The 16010-nt window shown below is 39.6% G+C and overlaps 1 protein-coding gene across 3 annotated transcripts in view; it reads right to left on the bottom strand.

Moving 5' to 3' along the window:
* Nucleotides 1-16010, bottom strand: part of CBFB (core-binding factor subunit beta) — a 62825-nt gene that overhangs the window by 31012 nt on the left and 15803 nt on the right. For all 3 annotated transcript variants that reach the window (XM_006268164.4, XM_019499208.2, XM_006268163.4), the window contains one exon: nt 1213-1329. In XM_006268164.4, the coding sequence (XP_006268226.1) occupies nt 1213-1329 (117 nt within the window). The remainder of the gene's footprint in view (nt 1-1212; nt 1330-16010) is intronic.

The following is a 16010-nucleotide window of genomic DNA, read 5'->3' as shown; positions in this document are numbered from 1 at the left end:
TGCAATCAAGTTTTAACATATTATATAAATTTCAGAGAGCCATCTTGCCCAACAAATGAAACTGCATTTTGCAAGTGTTTACTGTGCTCCTATATACTGTCTAGAAAGCAAGCTTAAGTATCACTTCACTTGAGTTACACTATCAGACTTCTCAGATGTCATATCTATAAAAAGCTGAGTCAGCCACCATCAGAAAAAGGCTGGGAAGTGGGGGACAAAAATCTACTGTGAAAAAGAAAATGTTTTGGATGATAGTGAATTGGAATGGGCTTATTTCAATTATTTTAGGAAATAGCCACTGGTCTTTATAACTTTTACAGTCTTAAATGATGCCTATGTTATTTTTTAATACTAGATTGCCAATACTTTTCCCATATTCTCAGCTCAGCAGCAAAGAAGTTTTACTGTCCAAATCTGCTGAGTGCCTCACAGTTCATGTAAACTGTAGACCAGAGATGATCAGCCCATGCACCAGATCTGGCCTGTGTAAGCAAGATCCAAAATTTTGGCAGTGGGAAAGTGGTGGCAGCATCAATTGCTGCTCCCCTACTGCCAAAGTTCCAGACACATGAGGTACCTCATAGGCCAGATAAAAAGGATTTTAGGCCCTGTGTATTAGATCAGGTGCTCAGGGCAGTGCAGGGTCTAATCCCAGTGTGCAAGGTCAGGCTGAGGCAGTATGGGACCCAACTGGGGTGCACACAGCCAGGTGATGGTGGAATATGAGGTGAAATCAGGGTAGGAGTGTGCAGGGCTGGGTGGAACCAGCTCTGGGCGACTGGCTGAGGCTGTGCAGAGTCCTATCCTGGCTTGCAGTGGAGACTGCATGGGGTCCAGTCCTGGTGTGCAGGACCCGATCTGGCCCATAGACTGACCCCATAGCACTTATTCAGCTTCCAGGGCCAAATGATTGAGCACCAATGCTACAGACAGTCCCTGCCCAAATGAAATTACAAATTACTTTTACAATATATTTATATATTATCTATTTTTGTGGATTTTCCAGACTGGAAGTTTCCTGCTAAATTTTTTCCACAAGGTTGAAGGCAGAAGAGACAAAAATTAGAGAGCATAATTCCTGAGATCCCTTATTAAATCTGAAACCTGAATGAACAATAGTCACTCTTCTGAAAGAAACTGCATCTTCTTAGTAGTTGCACATTTTTACAAACAGGATATGTGGGTAAACTACAAGGTTTGAGACTACCTTACCTGTGCTCTCTCCTCATCAAATTCCAGGCAGCCCATACCATCTAGTCTCTGTAGATCAATCCAGCCTTTCCAGATAACACAGACACCATTTAGAATCATAGGCGCCTTTAAGTACACCTGAAACAAGCAAACATATGGGTTGAATTCAAAAGCATTTATACAGAATAAAGATAGCGTACTGCTGTATTTCTATAACTAGGGCAAAAAAAGCTATATACACAACACTTATTTAAGTGCGTACTCTGAAATTCCACTGCACTGCTTCACTCTCCCATGAACTACATTCTACTCAAATGCTTACAAGATACTAATCTGGACCCTGTATTTTGCTTACTACACAAAATTAAATTTATTTTATGTTACACTTTCATTTATAAGCTAGTATACCCAGTTTTCAGTTATAGCTCCATTATTGCTCACAAAGTCACTTGGGGTGGTTTTCTATGTGCTCCAGGGGTGGGAACATGCTCTAATTAAGTGCCAGTATCTTGTATTTCAATGTCCCTGCACTTCAAAATGGTGGCAGGGGCATTTCAACTAAGACTCATCTAGCAAGCTTTAGTTAAAGCCCCTACCACCATTTTTGAAGTGCGGGGATGTCAATACACAAGATCCAGAGGCTGCTGGAGCACTAATTAGCACACTCCAGCAGACTTGTTTGAGCCTGCTCTGATACGCTTTAATTGCAGCACGTTGGAGAAGCCTCCCAGCACATCTACAGGCACCTTCGGTTTTACATGTAAACGTAATAGGAAGTCTGATGTGAAAAGTGGCACACAATCAACCAGGAAAGATGATTTACCACAAATTTGTTTTTAAAAGTTAAATGAAGACTGCCTTTCCTACACTTATACAGGCGCTGTACTTTGTTGTTACTTTGCCTGAAATTCATTTTTCCCCAATACTGAAAAGCATCAATTTCATTTAGGCCTAAAAACCTTAAGTTCAATGCTCTTGCCCTATTTAAACCACAAAGACTGAGGTAATATTTTAATTCCCACTCCTCACAAGGAACCTGATTGTTTAACATTTTTTTCTAATATTTTTGAACGGTTTATTGAAAGATGACAATTATTAAAGATTTCTACTGAAATACTATTCATGGTGCCATTTAAAGCAGCAGGAGAAACAATATAAATCACTAAGAACCTACAGTCCACATAGCAATAAGTTATATTGTGATTTAAAGCAAAAGTACTTTCTACGCAAAAGACCAGACATTCATCTTCCCACAGGAAATTTAAAAAAAGAAATAGATACTCTATTAAGGGAGCTTGGTTACATTTGCTGACATTAGTTTTAAAGAGAAACAACCCTGTTATAATACAGTGTAACTCATGAAAATGTCAAACTGCTTTCAGTAGATACTCTGACCTCCTCTGCAGGCAAACAGTATCTGGAATAGAAGCTTATGTGAATAAATGTCTGAAAAGTAAAACAAATAAAGGAGGCCTTCTAGCAATTTTAAACACCTGACAAAAGTAGAATTTATAGATGGTTGTAAACCTCTCAGGACTTTCACCTGTTACACTTTATCAGAAGAGTTACCCGTAAGATCAGGGACTTGCAAGATAAGCCATACTAGGAAAGGCTGAGGGACCTGGGCCTCTTTAGCCTAAAGAACAGAAGGTTGAGAGGGGACTCGATAGTGGCTTACCACTATATCAGAGGAGTGCATCAGGAGCTTGGTGAACAACTGTTCACTAGGATGCCCCTGGGGAAGACCAGGACCAGTGGATGCAAACTCCTGGTAGGCTGCTTCAGGCTTAATACTAGGAAAACCTCCTTCTCAGTCAGGGTGTCCAGACTGTGGAATAAACTCCCTCCAGAGGTGGTGCAGTCACCTACCCTGGTGGTTTTCAAGAGGAGACTGGACAGTCACCTTGCTGGGGTCACTTGACTCCAGTTGTCTTCCTGTCTAGAGTGGGGGGGCGGGCTGGACCCAGTGACCTGTGAGGTCCCTTCCAGCTCCTAACAATCTATGAATCTATGAATCAAAGCTTCTGAATCAAAAGACCTTGATCTAGGATTTTGTTCACAATTGTCCACATTGCTTAAAATCCTTATGTTCTGTAGTTCAACAAACCGTTCTAGCTGGGCATTTAAAAAAATAATATTTGGACTTTCACCACTATAGGAAATTAAAATATAAATGGGAGGTTGAGGTGACATGGTCACCTCCCCTACACACCTCTATCCTTTAGTGACTCAGGGCAACCACAAAAAAAAACAAGATCTAGCAACTCAAACTGTTGCTGTCCTGAGCACATATGTAGATGCTGCACCCAGGAGCAGCTGAACTGCTCTGGAGTTTATTGCATCGTGTTAATTTCACGTGTAAATGTACCCAGGAATGGCTTAATCTTGCCTACACAAAGAAATTGACTACAATAAACTATGCATGATGTAGCAACTGTGTAATTACCTATATGCTATTCAGCCGGTGACTTGTGTCAATTAGCAACAACATTATTATAAATGACTAAATATTTCAGTCTTCACTGTTTTAAATAAATGTGTGGAAGAAGTTTATTAATTCACACTCCCAAACTCTGCCCCATAGTTTGTTTGTTTGTTTTTTAAAGTACCAAGAGCATCAATTTTTCCCTTATGCCGGGGCAGGCACTGTTTCTGTAGGAGGGGCTGCTTCAACAGAACTTAGCAGCAAGTATGAGCCAAGCCAGTCACCACTCCCCCTGCTGCTTGGCTGTTACATGGGCAAACCACCCCCAGTTCCACTCTTTTGGAACCTCTCCAGCTCCATGGGCTGGATGAAATGGTCCCACAGCATGGAGCCAACCCATGGACTGTACATTGACGGACAATTTCTCCCCTATGCAGTTACTAAAAAACCCTTTTGTTTTCTGTTAAGAAAACTTGCACGATAAATTTAACAAAAAACAAAGCGACTATCTGCATTATGAAAATAGTTTACAAGCAGCACAAAGTAGACTGAACTTAATATCCATGCAAGATAGTACATGGATTGTATTCTGCATTTTGATTCACTTGATTTTTCAATAATTTTATTTCCACAACTTTTACATCTCAAGAATGAAAAAAACCCCCAAAACTTATTTAAGAGGCTGAATTTGTAACGAACTACAGACAGACACATTACTGAATAAAACCCGAGTATTTCTTTCTGCCAGCTGCACGTATTTTATGCCACCCCCTCCCCTCAAAACATCTAAATCATGCACATTAGTGCAATTTCCTTTCTTCCAGAAAAAGGCATACAGGGATTCTTTCTTTTCTCTCTCTAGAAGAAGGGAAACCACCTACTGTTGTAGCCTAAACCGTTTAACCACATATTTCCTTATTTTCATATAAAACCGTGCTGGTCCCTTTCCAATTTCCAAACTCAGCAGAATCTTAATAAATTCTTGTCGCTTTGTAGTTATCACATAATCTGTGTCAGCACACTTTGAAATCCAAAGTGTTTTTATCTCTTGCAAACTCACATGCTCAAGTCAGGTATCCAGAAGATGTTACTGGATCACAGTAAGCCAGCGAAAGAAGACTACAGCAATTCTAGTCAGCCTCAAGATTTTTTCCTAACAAACTGGTAATTATTAGTCTGAAATGACAACTAGCTCAATAACTAGTTTTGTTAGTAACACTATCCTCAAAGCTTAAAGGAAAATCTGTTTTCAAGATTAATCAGTTCTCCCATACACTGTCAGTTCTCTTCTCTGATAGTGCTTGCCAGGAGAATATCTGAAATAAATTTGTGTTTGAGACTCAGCTACTATAATCACAAAACCCCAAGGCAATTAATGATCTCATGTTTAGTCCAGGGTTTTATGGCATACAGAAAACACCACACAGGCCCACACAACTATTGGGATTTCTCATAGAGACCTCTGCATGAGACAGGGATACTGTGAAGAAAACAACAGGAGATTATGTAAATGAAACGGGATCATAAATAATACAAAACTCAGGTTGGACTGGAAACTGAAGATCTGTTATTTACGAACTTCAGAATACTAGATTTTTTAAAACCACATTTAACTTTTCCCTCTTATCAATATCAGCAATAGGGTTTGAACCCTAAAACATGAGTACAAGCACACAAAAATAAGACAAACTGGCAAACAACAGCAGAGAGATATTGTCTTCAATGAACCAGCCAGAGTACCCTAATGGACTGAAGCAATTGATTACTGCAGCAGTACCCCCTTTTTCCAGACAGAAACACAACCAAAACCAGTAGTTTCTGAAAGCATATGGCTCTTCTTGCATTCCTATAATGCTATAATGGGTCATTCTGGACATCATCCATTCTCAAAGTTGTGTAGTGTGCAAGCTCTTGTTTAATAAGGGTTATGAAGGACATAGAATTGTTAGGCCTAAAACAATAGTAGCAGGAAGTCCAACCACCCCACCTGACCTAGTTCCAGCACAGTGCTTCTTCATCTACACTAGAGATTTTCAATGAGGAGAAACCACTGTTTTATCATTCATTTTGTCTGCACATATCCAGAGATCCCACTCTATATGTAGACTGCCCGAGCAAGTGAGACACTAGGGTGATGTGCACGGGGCCAATAAAATCTTAACAGTTTCTGGCAGAAAGCCAAAAGCAAACTGTGAAATGTGAAACAAAGATGCATATTAGCAAGCTTCAACAGCCTAGAATAGCCAAGGATAAGCAGAAATTTGAGGCCAACAAAAGGCACTCCCTTTGACCTTAGGACTAAGGATGTCTCATGTCACAGTTCTGCTGCCATCTGTAGGTATGACTGTTGTTGATTAGATTAGAAATTGTTTCTTAAAATAATAATATATTCCAGTGCCCCATGAGGACCAACCAGCTATTGTGAAAGGGCAAGAAGCTGATGTATAAGACAAAGAATGACACACATATTTAAAACCAAAACTGGAGGATTCCCTTCGCTATATGAGAAAACAGTTCTTAATGATTTTGAAAGAATGATTTACTTGAATACAAAACTCAAAACCTAGTTCTCAGTTTCACATCCTATTTTAGTCCTCTGGTAAGCCCTTATCACATGATACCAGGGTACATGACTGACATGATTTTAGATACGCTATCTGTGTGCTTCATCCACACATCCTGCAGTTACAGAAAGAAGCGTTCCTTTTCCATAAAGCAACTGAGCTGCTTCCTTCCTCAGTGACTGCACAGAGTTCTTTTCACCACCCACTGACTAGTGAATCAGCACACTAATAGAACCCACAGCCAGTGTGATAAACTTGATCCATCAGGAAAAGTCTTCAATGAACTGGTATACCCCATTCCTACTTGCTTGCATTCAATCATATTCCCAGCACACTGGACCAAAATGCATTCTCTGAAAAGACACTCATCTCTGACTCATCATCGTGGTCTAATCACATGCATCTATCTCCCCATTCGTAAGTACTCAATCAACTGACTGTTAGTTGATCATAGCTACTAAATTCTAGTTTTGATGCCACCTGCCCCTGAATCATACCCAAATTAAATCATTGGGGAAAACTACTATTCAAATATTTAATTACTGAATATTGCCTATGACAAAAGAAGCATCTATAAAATATTACCTGCAAGTGAGAATGAGATCACAGTAGTTAATAAGACCAACTATCATCCTAATTACTCATGCCCTGATTTTCTCCACTGCCCACTAGTTAATAAGACAGAACACGTTCAAAGTAATCACATATTAAAATAAGTTAGTGTTCATCTATAACTAACTCACAAAACTGTTCAAATACACATGTTGTTATACACTAAACTATGTGCACTTTCCCCCAAGTTTTTACATGATTTTAAAATTAGTTGGATGTCTACATGAGAACTGAAGAAAGACTTTTTTGGTTGGTTTGTTTTTTGGGTTCTCCTCCCCCCCCACTTGTACATCTAGTTTTGCAGAAATAGTTGTTACTTAGGGAATTGTGGAGAGGGAAGATGGGAGAACTACCAAGAAAGAAAACCTATTGTTTGCTTTTTTTTTTTTAAACCAGCAAAAAATAGTACTGGAACATGGGTAAAATGCTGAAATATTTGGGGCAAAATGGGATGGTTAATGTGGCATAGTGATAGGTATATTAATTGGTAGTTGGTGGGGGCGGGAGGGTAGAGAGGGAAGAAGAAAAACAGCTTTAAAAGATCAACCCAAGCATGGTGGCTCGAGATAATACTTTCAAACATTGACCACTTGCACAAATCTTCTGAACTTAAATAAGGGAAAAATTGTCAAAGCACAGGTCACAACAGCTGTGCTGTTTATCCAACTGCTAATTTAAATCTGCAATGCAAAATCTGTGCTATTTAGTTTTCTCTTGTAAAGAAATGCAATATATACTGACACTGATATAAAGATTTTATTAATAATACACTAAAAGATACAGGCTTTTATATTACTATTAACAACACATTAGGATCAAGTTGCCTTTCTCCAAACAAAATACAACTGTCCAACAGTAAGTAGTGTGCAGTGGCATGGCTGGACATCTCTAATGCCTTTGGCTCTGTGCCCCACTGTCTCCCTGCAACCAACCCCGCACGCCAACTGTGTCACTGTGATGCCCCGCATGAGGATCTTCCTGGAGCGATTCCTGAAGGATGCCATCCGCAACAAGTATTCTGGCAACCTGAGGGCCAAACCCGACCAGGACAAGGTCTTTGACATCACCTCGACGCGAGACTCCAGCAACCACTTCATGCCCACCGGTAGCTTCACATGCTTCGTGGACTGGTGCTTCCTCCACTGCACTGGCCTCAACTGCCCGCTTCTGAACAGGGCCCTCTGCTTCGGCCACAGGGACAAGAGGTGCTGACAGTGTGGCGGCTGCAGGCCACATGCCAGAGCCTGGCAGCTCCACCACAATGCTGTCCAGGATCACCTGCTGAGGGCCATCCTGGCTGCAGCAGGGGAGATCTCTGTGAACCACACTGTCCTGGGCTGTGAGAGTCTGATGTGCCCCGACATCATGATCATGAACAAAGAGGTCAAGAAAATCGTGATTGTGGATGTGACCATCCCCTTCAAGAACTGGCGCCAAGCTTTCACCAACGCCTGGGCTCGCAAGCGGGAGAAGCTGGCTGACATGCTGAGGGGCTACAGCCACGACGTGACGGTTGATGCGCTCATCATGGGAACGCTCGGAGCCTGGGACCCCAGCAACAAGAGCATCCTGTGCGTCTGCCGCATCACTTGCCACTACGTCAAACAGATGCACTGCCTCATGGTATCCGACATGATCCGCTGGTCCTGTGACATCTATGTGGAGCACAACACAGGCCACCATCAGTACGCCGACCCCACCAGATCGACCGCCACCTGACTGGGCCCAGAATGGACTGCCTAAACCCCTCTCTGCACCTGATAGAGTTCAGTTTGAGAAGAATCTTCAGCAACAGGCCACCCCGCTCCACCCAAAGAGGACCCCCACGATGAGTCTCTATACAGACTGAGAAAAAACTTTCCTCAACCTACTTCCTCCACCCTTGTGGACCATTGTACGGGTTGTGTGCATCTATCTTCTTTCTCTCTGTGTTGCAAATCCCCTCCCTCCGATACCCCCGCCTCCCTCCCCCACCCTCAGGCTTAGCTGGCTAACACTGCATTGTCTGTAACTTAGTTGCATTCCCCTCCTCACCCTCATCCCTCTTACATTAGTCCCTTGCTTGGACAATCTGCATTTCCCTACTGGCTTTGTCACCTTTTTGGATTTATAACTCTTAACATCTACTAATAAAATTCAAATCTGTTATTACAGGCACTAACATAATGTGCCATAATTATAGCGCACTAATGAACGTGTAGATGCAACCAATGGAAGCTACTCAATTCCTGACAAAGTTGGTACCATCCCCAACCAGTGACTGTCCTTTCTCCCCCTCCAGCACCTACTCAGTAACTTCAGCATCCTTTGCAGACAACAGAAACCATTTTTTACTGCTCTGATTTCCTCTTTGCATTGAGCAACAGCCAATTAATGATGCTTCAGCTTGCTTCCAATTTAAGCACCTTCAATTATCTTGAGTTTCCTTAGTAAAGGATGACCTCAACTCTACCACTTTGCCTTTGCTTTATGTCAGTGATGCACCACATTACAAACTGCAATTTTGTATAGCATTTCCCAGAATTTTCAAAAGACTAGTGTTCAAACTCCAAAATCAAAACTTATTTTACTCTGTCATTAGCCTAATAGCAACTGATCAATTCCTCATACAAACATATGAAAGTAAACCTAACAGAACATTACCTATGGACACTTATGTTTTATGTTATTATACTTGTATTGGTCTAGCATTTTAGACAAAATAAAAAAAAAACAAAACTATTTTCAAGACAACTGTCAATATTTGATCTTCAAGGGTTAGAAAAAAAGTCAGATCTCTGAAAAACTAATGGACAAATTATGACTTTTTAAATAACTGAAACTTTATAAAATTCAGTAAATCCTTATGAACTGCTAATCAACAGCATTGCAATTTTGCTAATATCTGGGAAACTAAAGTATTAAAAATGATTTATCTGAGTATTAGTTATATGAAGTAATTATGTAGCTTTTGTATGCAAACAATTAAAAAGTTGAGTTCTTATAAACATGTCTTTCCACCAGAGCAAAATATCCTTTGTTCAGTCTAATACTGTACACTGAAATAAGTAACTTTAGAAGATACACACATATGAATTAACTAGGGGTGCACTGATAGAGAATTCTTGGGCCAATAGTAATGGCAGGTTTTCAATGAGCTATATTGGCTGATATTGATCTGATTCTAATATGCAGCTGGGCAGCATGGAGAGTAAGGTGGGAATGGGTGTAGGGAGAAGGGGGGCTGATCAATTAGAGAAGAAAAACAATGCTAATTTTCAGACATTTTAGATATACTGATGGAGTACTTTGCACACAAATGGCTTTAAATTTACATGTACCAATACTAAATTATTTCTCAGGGTCAAAATATAAACTTTTTTTTTTTAAAGGGAAAAAAAAAAAATCAAACAATTTTCCACAAGTTCTATTCAAGAATGTCAGCAGTGGAAATATCTGTTTTAGCACTCCAGTTTTGGAAAGAAGTGTTTGGATAACAAATAGTATTATTCCCCCAGTATGCCCACTCAAAATAGCACGAATGCACTCAAAGTATTATAAAAGGGAATGCTTACTCCCAAAAGTCTTGTTCCATAGCAAAAAATGTTGCGCCATTAAGCAACTCAGCAATTCGTTATTGACATTTATATACACTGCTTATTACAAGAAAAAAAAAAAAGGTATCCTGGAAAAGACCCGTCTGGAAGGTGATCACGTTTAAAAGGGATCCGCATGTCTGGATATTAATGGAGTGTCATTCTTTTTTTTTTACTATTCCATAAAGTTATCAAATTCATTTGTGAACTCCTGTTAAAAACTTGTATCATAAGCAGTAAAATATGAAGCTCAAAATGAACCCTTTCAATATGCTATTAACATTAGTGAAATACTACACAAACATGTTTTAGTTTTGGTTTCCACGATTCAATTCAAAATGAAGCAAAAATGCAACTTACAAACAAACACAAAAACAAAATTTTTCCTACTAAACTGAATACTACAGAATTTTTTCATTTATCTTTCAGGAAAGAGCAAACCAGACTACTAGTTGTATGATTTTATTTTTTTCTACAAATTTTCTAAAACAACTATGTAAAGATGATACTTTTTTCCAAAACTTAAACATTTGGTTCAAATAACTAAATCAGTTATTAGGAGTTGTAAATTACCTAAAGAGGTGGCCAGAAAAACACTTCTAACAAATGGCAGAATGGATATTAGCCATGAGTGCCACAAAAAGTTGTATTTCTTAATTAAAATCATTGGTCAGTTCTATGTTTAGAAGTTAGTGGAGACAAGATGGAAATGTAGTTGTACTAACACAGTACTCTTCAATGAGTTTTTTTTACCAACCCATAATTATTTTCTGAAGAGATACCTCTTAAAACAGTCTACAGTTCCTGAATACACACACTGGCATATGGAGGACACTCCTATAATTCCAAAGTTCACAACTGTTTGACAAAAAAGGGCATATCTTGCTCTTATTTTTTTTAATTTATTTTACTGGTTTTAATAAAGACAGCTTGTTTGCTTCTCAACCTCAACAAAAAGAAGCCTGTATTTCTTTTCCCCCATTTCCAAAATACATAACTCAACCCATAACACTCACAAGAAACACATAAAACCAGACAGACCCTTGGAACAACTAGCCACCAAGAAAGCACAGGACATATGGATTACTTCAAAGAAGTAATTTGGTTTGGGGTTTTCCCATATGAATTTTGATGGTCACCCATCATTATATAACAATAGCTAGATTCTCCTACATGGAAAAGCTTTTGAACTTTAATTCTACTGTCTCTTCCCCTAATGAAAGGTTTCTAAAAACTGAAATTCTTTTATTATAATTTGGTATATGTGCATCTTAAAAAACAATGCTCTTATTCTGGTGTCATACTGCTCTTAGACTACTGAAATGATGCATACATGTCACTGACAAATGATTATGTCCAGAAAACAAAAGTTAACTAATGGGATTTCTGCCATGTTAGACTATACATTTTGCACATGACATTTTTTTAAACTGGTAAGGAAATTCATCTTAAGTCTTTTACAAACATTCAGTTTCTTCTGGGAGAGTTGCTGCTTTCCCACGAGAAGCCACATGTATATAATGTTAAGGCTTTTTCTCCCAGAGTAAAAATGGCCAGTCCAAAGGAAAAATAACCTGAAAACAACCAGGGTTAATTATTCCCAGGAGTTCCTGTACATGCTGCAACTTCTGTCAGAACAGAACATAGCCCTCCAGCACCCACCCCCTGCCAGGGAGACAGTGTATCACTCGCTAGACCCTACTGTTCCATCAGGGAACACACCACAATCCTCACACTTGCTGTCCCCGACTGCTCAGGGTAAGCCAATGTTTCCCTGTGGCACAATCTGGGTTGCCATATGTACTGTTGCCATCTGTCACCAAGCAGACTAAGGGAGCCTGCAGAGCATTCTGAGATGTCTGCACAGCCTCCTCCCCCTGCTTGGCTGTACAGTATTGATACTGCAAGTTTCCCATTCTTCAGGGCCTCAGCATTTGAATATTTGTATACACAATTTGGATAAGGTTTTCCTATCAGGAGAACAAACCTGGGATAACTCTCCCAGACTATCTGAATGTGTGTACACAACCTTATTTTCAAGTTTCCAGAACAGCAAATAGCAGCATGCGATTACAGCAGTATGAAAAACTACAAAGGGGCAGGGGGGTCCCCTCTACACATACACAAATGACAAAATAGAGACTATAAGTAAATTGTAGGATAAAACTTAAAAGCAGAGGCACATATACAGAGCAAGGCCACCATGCTTGCCATAGGAATTCTTTTATCCATCCAGACTGAAAAAAACCTACTAAAAGAACAATCAGCACTCTCCATTATTCTTAAATAACACAGCAGTTAAAAGCATCTAGGTTCTGGCTACCCAAAATGAAACAAACTATAATGGCATGAAGATCTGTGGCACCTGTTCTCAAGAGGGTTAAAGACAAGGAAGAAAAAAATACAACCTAGAGGAACAAAAGATAAAGAAAAGCTATGGTAAGCAAGACAACAGCAATGATTCCCAACTGGTGCAGCATTTTCCTACTGAGAATGTGGGACCCTGAAGAAGTTTAAGACATGAAATATTACCTTTTTAGTCAGACCAACATTTCTCAACTTATAAAAGTAAACACCAGAAGTGACTAGCAAGATGGCACCTACTAGAATGCACTCAATAACAAATTTGGAAGATAAAACAGCAACTAAAGGATTGTGCTAGAAACCACAGCATTTAGGGAAAAGGCAAGAAGTATCTCGTTCCTTCTGTCCTTCAACTCTCACCCAGTTCTGCTCACTTTCACCTCTGCAACCCCAAAGACAATGCAACCAGCTTCATCAGAGTGGACCACACCCAGGAAAGGAGAAGGGAAAGGCAATGAATAATTACAATCTTTCCCTACAACACAGGATAGAAAAAAAGGTACTGGCAAAAGCAAGCGTGATTTGTTCAGAACCACTACACTAGACTGTAATTAAATTAAAAAAAATAACAAATTTGTTCGTTTTTAACTAAAACTGACATGTAAAGACATAAGAGCCTCGGCTACTTGGGAATGGGAAAAAGACTTCTTCATGGTTCCTATCAACACATTTCAACTTATTCTGGGGCAACCTCCAGCCCCATTCAGTTTTTTTTTCTGCTAACACCACCCAATAGGATTGCCAGCTAGAGCAGCAATTGTGCTGCTTTTGTCATTTGGATTCCCTGCCTCACAATCTGGTTTGAGAAATGTTTCATATACAACAACAAACAAAAGTCAAGGTAAACTTTATAGCTTATACTGAGACAAAAAGCAGACAGTTGTGAAAAAAAACTAGGTAAACTAATTTTTAGATTACTGTTCTCCTTTACCATACTTCCAATTCTTATATACCACATAATATAATGCTAAATGAAGAACCTTTCCAAGGAAATTAAACACATATGGCACATAGTGCTGCTAAGAATCTAATGTAGGAACATTTATTCAACAAGTAATATAGTATTAAGGCTTAAAGTAATGCAAGTTATTCAATTTTGTCTTTCATACTCTATTTTAGGTATTTTCCTATTATCACCCAGTAAAATTTTACAGCATCTTGCTTATTCCATGTAGAAGACATTCAGATTCTGATAAGGAACACTGTTAAGAATGCCTGGGAACTTTATTAAAAGCAATAAAGCAGTTGTTCTGTTAAAATCTTAAGCTTTTCACACCATAAATACCTGAAAAACTTACAAAACTGAAAATCATAAATAAAGGTCAGTTCAATTTTACAAAGCCAAGAAGTGTTTTGAGTAGGACTTCTCTAATAGTGAAAGCAGAAAAAGAGACAGCATCATCACTGTTCAGGGTGGAAAGAATGTTTTAAGTAACTGGATTATTGCTTCAACTCCTATGTACCATTTACCACTTCCTGACCTCCACATACACCACTCATTGATACATTTTTCTAGAAATTAAAAAAACCTGACATGAACTATAATTCCTGTTTAGACTGAATCAACTTGAGTCTTGAAAGGACTGGGAATGGTCTATAGTTTATGCAGATCAGTAATTCTCAACCAGGGTGCTGTGGCATGCTGTGAGACTGTGAGATCCTTTTAAGGGTGCCATGAAATATTAGCACTGTTAGATGTGAATCATGTGTAGGTGTTCACACAAAATAAACTCAGATTTCAATCAGAAATCCATAGGGTCAAAAACAGTCTGACCTGCTGTGGTCTTTCTGAGTCCTTTGCAACAGAAGACTTGCTCTATTATTTTCCCGTAGTCAAAAAATGAATGAAAACTAAGGTGGCATTTTCTGAGGGGTACCCTGAATGCAGAGTTTGAGAATCACCAATATTGATCCTTTGAAAAAAAAAAGAAGGACATCTGAACTGTTGTAATTTTTAATACAAATAGTTGTTAGAGTGTCTGTGAAGACCAGCTGAAGCAACTAGAAACAACAGGTTTCCCATCTATTCATCACAGTGCTGAGATTTTGTGCTGCTAAGATTCCAGCTGCAGCACTAGCTTTCCCTGGCCTCTCGGACATACATCTTGAGAATAGGATCCATCTTTTATCTTTTCACAGAAATGTAATCTTATGATTCAGCTACCCCAATCCTTCCCAATCTACTTTACCTAGCAAAGATCTAGGCCAGGGGCTGGCAGCCTGCAGTCAGATCCAGCCCACGGACATGGGGCTTTGGTGTAATTGGTCAGCAGGGGGCTTCTGTCGGCATGGGGAAAGCAACTGCTGCTGAAAGGAAAGGGGGAAGCACTTGCTGCTGCGAATGCCAACACAGAGTAGTAGAAGAACAGGACCTTCCCAGTGCCAACATAGTAAATTGGCGGTGGTAGGTGTTTTCCCTACACCAGCACCAGGGAAAAGTAGCAGTAGTGACTGGTTCCTAGCACATGCTTGCCATCCACGGTCTGTGCTTCCGACCTAAACTGGGTCAATCTGGTAAAATGTCTGTGAGCATTTCCTTGCCTCATCACTTTTCTTTATCTCTTTTGAGTGCTTTTGATGCTCAGATCAGTCTTCAGCAAATAAAGATCCTTCCCTTTCTCTCTGCACTTGGATTCTTTACAGGAATAAGGAAACCCTTTACAATTTTCTTCTCCCATATAGCTGATGTGAGAACCTCTTTTATAATGTCTTATCTTTTTGTCAAGAAATTCCTTTATCGGTTTTGTTAAGTGATCAAAAGCTCCCCATGACATGATGGGTCCTTTAGCCATGTTCTCCCCTGCAAGACCGATTTGTACTATATAGTAAGCAACTTTGTTCATCTGTGTTTCCGTGAATGGAGAAAGTTTAATGACTCACTCAGTTCTGTGCCACGTGAAAACATGTTACTACTTATGCATCACATTTTAATACAGATTTAAGGGGCAGCAAAGATAAAAACCAAGCCCCTGGTCTAAAAGGAGATGCAGACTGAGAAAAAGAGTTAAAGCACACTTAAGAAAGCTGAAGAAATTCATGATTTTCTGATCAGACCAAACACCCGGGACAATAATAATCCTTACTAGGAAACATCTGTGTTTGAAATAAGGACCTTCTGAAAAAGAAAATTCTTATACAGGAAACCCTTGCTATTTGCAGGGTCAGTATTCGCAGCTTCAAATATTTGCAAATGACAAACCTGCATCTTAAATACACCTACAGGAGCTCCTCAGGAGCTCCGCGCTTGCTGCCGCTGCCAGCGCAGCCCGCCCCCCAGCT

The sequence above is a fragment of the Alligator mississippiensis genome, chromosome 10 (genome assembly GCF_030867095.1).
Source record: "Alligator mississippiensis isolate rAllMis1 chromosome 10, rAllMis1, whole genome shotgun sequence".
In the NCBI taxonomy this organism is placed as follows: domain Eukaryota; kingdom Metazoa; phylum Chordata; order Crocodylia; family Alligatoridae; genus Alligator; species Alligator mississippiensis.
This window is presented reverse-complemented; position numbering and strand designations above follow the sequence as displayed.